General features: G+C 40.9%; 1 protein-coding gene across 1 annotated transcript; it reads right to left on the bottom strand.

Moving 5' to 3' along the window:
- Positions 1-1,535: 1,535 nt before the first annotated feature.
- Positions 1,536-4,183, bottom strand: LOC120110660 (receptor-like serine/threonine-protein kinase SD1-6). Its single transcript, XM_089923526.1, has 6 exons — positions 3,800-4,183; positions 3,493-3,703; positions 3,254-3,267; positions 2,469-2,692; positions 2,240-2,390; positions 1,536-2,146 (listed from the first exon to the last, which is right to left on the bottom strand). The coding sequence occupies exons 1-6, from the start codon at positions 3,878-3,880 to the stop codon at positions 1,838-1,840; spliced, it is 990 nt and encodes a 329-aa protein (XP_089779652.1). The 5' UTR covers positions 3,881-4,183; the 3' UTR covers positions 1,536-1,837.
- Between the last annotated feature and the right edge of the window lie 2,583 nt (positions 4,184-6,766).

Raw genomic sequence — 6,766 nt, forward strand, 5'->3', positions numbered from 1 at the left:
ATTCGGAAACCAAACAGAACCCTCTAATGGTTATAAATTGCAAAAAAGCAGCAATCAGTCTTCTCCTTTTCGAGTTCGAATTCAGAAACGAAATGGTTCTCTATACTATTTATCAGTCATGAATAAGAAGAAGAAGAGATTGCTGCTACCATGTCATGGTTGTTGTCCAAGAGAGATTTGCCTTCGAGAATGTGGTGCTCGCAAAGAGGAAGGGGGAATGACCCAACATATCACTCAATTTTCAGGGAGTTTATCTTGAACATCATTTTTGAGAGAGGGTTAGGGTTTAGAAACAATAGAGAAAAGCATTTTCCCTCTCTGCCAAGTGCTGTGTTTTGGAATAGAATCTTTTCATCCTGAAGGAAAGCAATTGTCACAAACTAAGATGAGATATCATGTTGCAAGAGATACCTTAGTCCTTATAATTGATAAAATACCTTCTTTTTGGAAGAGAATTTTGAAGAGAATAGGTTTTGTGCCAAAATATAAGGAGATAGGTTTCATATTTTGGTGCAATCTTGACCTAGGTTGTGGACATTTTTCTTTTCAACAATCCATTGGGAGCTCATTTGATGGAGACAACTAATTTAATTTTACTCTACTGGTAGGACGAATGAAACCAACATTAGTTTAAGGTGGAGTATCAATTTAGAGTTATTTTTTTCAGAATCAACATTAGTTTTGTTATGCAGGGATTAATGACCACGTCTTCTCTCACCTTTTCCTCTCTCCTCCTCCTCCTCTTTCCCTTGCTATATTCATCATTTCAACCTTCCTTTTTATCCTTCTATTTCTACTCCTTCTTGTCATTAACTATTTTTTTTCTTGTTTATTTTCCTTAAAAGTATGGGCCAGCATAGATCTAAAATAAAATCAGTTTTAAGCCCTGTGTAATGCTAAAATCCAATGCCAAAGCCTTTTTACTATCTTGAGTTACATCTCAATTCTACAGTATGACAAAGCCTGATGTCTCTATATATCATATTAAAATCCTGAGTTATCATGTTCAATATGCGCTCTATACATGGCACATCTATTCACATGAATAAAAAGGAAGATTCATATTAGATCTAACTCTCAGGAAGAAATGATGCAAGTCTCTTGAACGGCTACCAATAATGTTCAATGTTCATTGCCACGAGCAAGAAATAATACAAGAAAGTCTTAAAGTCAGTCTCAAAGAGGAAAATAGGAAAGGGAGAATGAGCATGGATTGCAAAAGTTTCTCAAATCCTATAATTCCAACATTTATGCATTGTGGTGATTGAGGTGCCATAGATGGATGGAGCTGGAGACTCCAACTAAAACTTGATAATCATACTGTATTGCAAATGCTATATTCAAGGATGTTGATTATTTTATTGCTTTGGACTTGGCAGGTTGTACTCATGTGAGAGCTATATGAATGCCATTTTTACCAAAAAAAAAAACGAGGATGTTGTAGCTAACCATAGTTGAGTACCTATGAGTACATATACATCACCTAATACTATACATAAGAAAGAGGGGACATACAATGATTAGTCAATTATATAGGTTCAGTGCTGATGGAGAGTTTCATTTAGAAGAGTTCTATATAGAAAACAAGTATCTAGTACGCTTCTCCCTCTATTACAAGCTTCAAATGTTCATTCGCTCATCGCATTCACAAGAAACCATAGAGCAGGGAAGAAATTAGGCTTTTACACTCCTTTCCTACAGATGAAAGCAAATCCTACAATTTAATATTCAAATAGTACTATCATAGTCCACCTCTACAATAAAATAAGCTTATCAGTAAACAACTGAAGTCCGTAAATTGCCCACAGAGAAAGAAAGGCTTATTTTGATAAGTGTCTTATCGTCCTTCAAGCATTGTAACTGTGACTTCGTTTGGTGTAACCGAATGTTGTTCCCAAGAAGATGAATTTTGTTCTATTTGAGGCGTTTCTATGCAGAAACCGGGTCGTCTAGGCTCTCGTAGTGCCACAGCTTCATTGCTCAACATCAGAACCACCTCTGCCGTTGTTGGCCTATCTTTGCTCCCTTCTTGCATGCACAAGAGTGCAACTTGTATACATCGAAGTAACTTAGATATAGGATATGAACATCCCATTGCTTCATCGAGTAGCTCCATGCATCTACCTTCCACCCATAGTCTCCACACCTGTAAAAAGCCAAATACATATCAAAATGAAATTGCAGCATCGACAATAATATGAAGAACAAGGAGCACTATTGCATTTGAATGAATACTTACATGACCTATAAGGTTCATAGAATATCCTGATTGATACACCATTCTATTTTTCTTACCACTTAAGATCTCTAATATTAGAACTCCAAAATTGAAAACATCAGATTTCACTGAAAAGGTACCATCTGTAGTGTACTCAGGAGACATGTATCCACTGCATGCCATTAATTAGCACTTCAGTAAATTATTTAATGAGAGTAACACATATATACAATTGCATAGATGGGCTCACAATGTTCCAATCACCATCATTGTTTTCTCTTGATTTTGATCTCCTTTGAAAATTCTTGCAGTGCCGAAGTCTGAAATTTTTGGCTTCATGTCCTTATCAAGCAAAATATTGCTAGCCTTGAGGTCCCTGTGGATTATTGTTAACCTTGAGTCTTGGTGAAGGTAAAGAAGACCTCGAGCGATTCCTATAATAATATCAAGACGCTTTTGCCAATTCAGCAATGCCTCTTGTTTTATCTGGTCAAACATTTTAGTCTGTATTAGGATTACAATAATAACACTAAAATTCCAATTTAACAAGTTGATCTTTATAAAGTAATCTATTGGATCATTCATATGAGTGACAGATATAACAAAATTTGTTCAGAAAAGGCTGCTTCCTTTTAGTTTGAGGTCTTGATGTAAAATGAGGGATGATTTGAGAAGTCAGATAGATACGATTATTGAATGTATACTGTTTTTCCTTAACTAACATTAATTTTTTTATGTCAAGATACTAATTTAAATTAATGTAACTAACATTTTAGTGTAACTAAATAGAGTATTAGACAATTTGATGTCCAAATTTTCGTAAAAAGAAGAAAAATTGGAGTCATATCAATATTTGTTACAAGACTGTCAAAGAGTTTCAACATTCTAAAAGAATAGAACTTGATATTACATGCATTCATTTATGAAAAAATATTATTATGTTCCTAGATTTTTATGTAATTATCAGCATTTAGGGTACAATTAAGCTATATTGGGTTGTTGGAGAATGCAAAACCTCATAAAAGTTCCTGGTGCTCGCTTGACACGGTCTCCATATTCTTGAAATTACAAGGTGAAAAACACCTCCTCAAATTTGAACTCATTCAATTGATAAGATAGGTCTATTCTTAATTATTAAATTCAAATTGCCTAACCATTATCTTCTTTTTTTATTTTACAGTACAGCCACAGGATATGTCACGCTCAATTTAGTTCAAGATGCAATCAACATTGCAGTGCTAAAAGTGTATAAAGGAGTAAAATAATGTAAGTACCAAAAATGAAGGCATCCAAGCTCTTATTTTGCATGTACTCATAGATCAACATCCTCTCATCTCCATGAATGCAGCAACCGAGAATCTGAACGAGATTTTTGTGCTGGAGTTTAGAAATTAACATAAGCTCATTTTTGAACTCTGTCACACCCTGCACAGAATCCTTGGACAATCTCTTGACTGCAATCTCCTGTCCATCTTCCAACTGACCCTGAAATTTGCCATCTTAAAGACTTAATTTACAAAAAAAAGATAAGTTAATTAAATGTATAATGAAGAAGAAAATGTCATACAAGTAGATGATTACCTTATAAACAGGGCCAAACCCACCTTCTCCAAGTTTATTGTTAATGGAGAAGTTATCAGTGGCCCTTTCAATTGTAAACATGTCTAATAATTCAATTCCAGTTCCATTCCTTTACTTTCTTGGGAGGAGGTAATTGGTATACCTAATATGGGAACTTCAAAAATAACCAAGCCAACTATGAGAAAATTGATCAAAGTACTTATACTCCAATTGTTGTTACATAATTTAAATGGAGCAAAAATTTGGAAAAAAACATGAAACATTTTTCTAGTTAATTGAAAACTACCATATACGGACAAGAGCATAGGCATCATTGAATTTTGGGCCTAAAAAAAGTTACAGATGAAATGCCACTATATATTGACATATATTGATTTGTACATGTGCCCAATTAGTATGCACACAAAATCTAGTATAACCTTGGAGTCTATGTTACGGTACTACAAACTTGTAAACAATAACACATAAATGGATGAAATATTTTTGCATTTGAATGTAAGCTGTAATACTTTAAATACTTGTTTAAGGAGGACCCTTAATTGTCGAGAAGGCTTCAATGATCGACATAGGTATATATTCAATATGCGATGCTATGCTTAGAAAATATTGAATTCCTTTAGAGAGAGAGAACGCCCGGATGATGTAATCTTCATATCCTGGTCCTAGAGATTCACCTCACAAGGCTTGAACCTGGAAACTACACCACATGGAGGAGGGATACGACTATACGAGACAACTTGTGAAAAGTAAAAAAGAACTATAACATCTACAACATTAGAATATAGTGATTAAGCAGATAACATCTAAAGCATAACAAGATGTTTTAAACTAAAAAGAAAAGTAGTTCTCTCTACTACTTCTTCAGTATTACAAAGGGCACAACTTCATATTAATTTTTAGATTAAGATATTCGTTTGTACGATCAGAAGAGAGTAACTTTTTCCATGCTTATTAATAGTGTACACTGCACAGCATACCTAGCATGCCCTGTATACCAATTTTAGGAGAATACTCTCCTGATGGGTTATGCAGGAAGGCAGATGGAGTAGGTATACCCAAATTAAACTATCTTGCTTAGAAGACGAAGGCTAATGTGAATTGCTAGTAATTGAGATTTAATTGATTTACGTTACTAAAGGCTGATGCCGTATGGGCATCTTATATCTTAAAAATGGTTAGTTGATGCACTTTGGTAAAACAACCTGTTGGGGGAATAAGGTTTTTCCCCCAAATGACACGAATGCCCCAAAGAAGCCGCACAATCGTCGACCCTGGAAGGCCGAAGTCGGCACCCGAACTCGGAACCTCCGACCTAAGAGAAACCCCAATGCCCGAGGCCTACTTTTGTCAGCCACCTACTACGGCTATACGTCTCCGAGGTCCGGCCAGAGACCGTACTATGACGCCCCTCCGGCATTTATTGCGCATGACCGCTGTGATCCTCCGGCACACTCCACAATAAATATGGATCTCCAGCTTACTCCACAATGAATGCGGATCTCCGGCTTACTCCACAATAAATGCGGATCTCCGGCTTACTCCACAATAAATGTGGATCTCCGGCTCACTCAACAATTAATGCACGTGACTCCTGTCATCTACGGACTCCCAGCTCTCCACGGCAAATAAGCCCAGCAGAGTCTAGTCAACTGTGATAAGTCTCTGATCTCGGCCATACCTCCGACACTGATGCAATAAATTCGCCTGGTAGCGTGCTAGTTCGGGTTGTACAACGCCCTCATCGCCGACATCAGTGCAATTATTCGCCTGACCAAGCGCCGACCTGAACGACATGCCGAGCCGTACTACGGCTTCGCCCCTTTACATCGCAGGTAAACCGACCCCCGGTCTTTACAAGGGGGTTGGAAAATCGATACTGAAGACACGCACCGTTTACCTCTACTCTACACGATTTGCCCCCTCCCTGACTTGAGCGTCGGAGGGCCGGCGCCGGGAGACCCGGCCACCGGCTCGTGTGCAGGCACCCAGACGGAGGACGCCGCCCACTGTCGGATCGTCGCCCAGCCGCGGGAATCAGCCGCTCCTTCTCGCCGATCGCCCCAGACGGAGGACGCCGCCCGTCGACGAACCACCGCCCCACCGTGAGTAACCACCTCCCGCTCCCTCTCCTCGACCGAAGATTGCCCCCGGGTCCAATTTCCAGCAACAGTTGGCGCTAGAGGAAGGGTCCGAGTAGCAGTCATGAAGTTGAGAAGTAAGGGAGCCTCTAACGTCTCCCGACGTCCCCCGCAAAGTCCTGGACACTCCGTCCAGAATTTCCCAACTCCAGCTGACCCAGGTCCTCAGGTCCAGCTGGAACAGTTCAATGCCCTGGTACAGCAAGTCCAGGCCCTGGCCGCCACCGTGCAGGGCCTACGGCGCGTGGAAGCTTCATCGGCGCTTCCCCCGCAGGCCCAGGCCCCGCCGGAGTGTCTCCCCAACGGCCCGGTTCTCCCCAGTCAAAATCTGCATGGCTCCTCCAGAGCCAACAACGGAGAACGGGCTACTCCCCGTAGGGAGTTACCGAGAGAAGGTTTCGATCGGAGACCCCAACTTTCCGAGGCGGAGTCAGCCCCGGACCGCCAAGGGCCGGCGCAAACCACAACGACAATCCCACGGGTGGGGGAGCTCGACCGAAAAGTTGAGCATCTGGAGTGCCAGATTGCGGCACTCCACGGCAAGAAGGCAAGACAGGAAGGGGACTTTGAGTTCACTGCCAAGTCCCCCTTCTCCCGCCAGATCGAGGACGAGCCGGTTCCCGTGAGATTCAAAATGCCTCAGGTGGAGCCCTACAGCGGAATCACCGACCCCCTCGACCACTTGGAGAGTTATCGGGCCCTCATGGCCCTACAAGGGTCCTCGGAGGCCATACTCTGCAAAGCCTTTCCAGCGACCCTCCGAGGGACCGCTCGGCTTTGGTTTTCTGGACTGAAGCCGAACACGGTGTCCTCCTTTGAGCAGCTCGGC

Source organism: Phoenix dactylifera, chromosome 1 (assembly GCF_051530095.1).
Source record: "Phoenix dactylifera cultivar Ajwa chromosome 1, Ajwa_hap1_PhDact_Kaust_v1.1, whole genome shotgun sequence".
In the NCBI taxonomy this organism is placed as follows: Eukaryota; Viridiplantae; Streptophyta; class Magnoliopsida; order Arecales; family Arecaceae; genus Phoenix; species Phoenix dactylifera.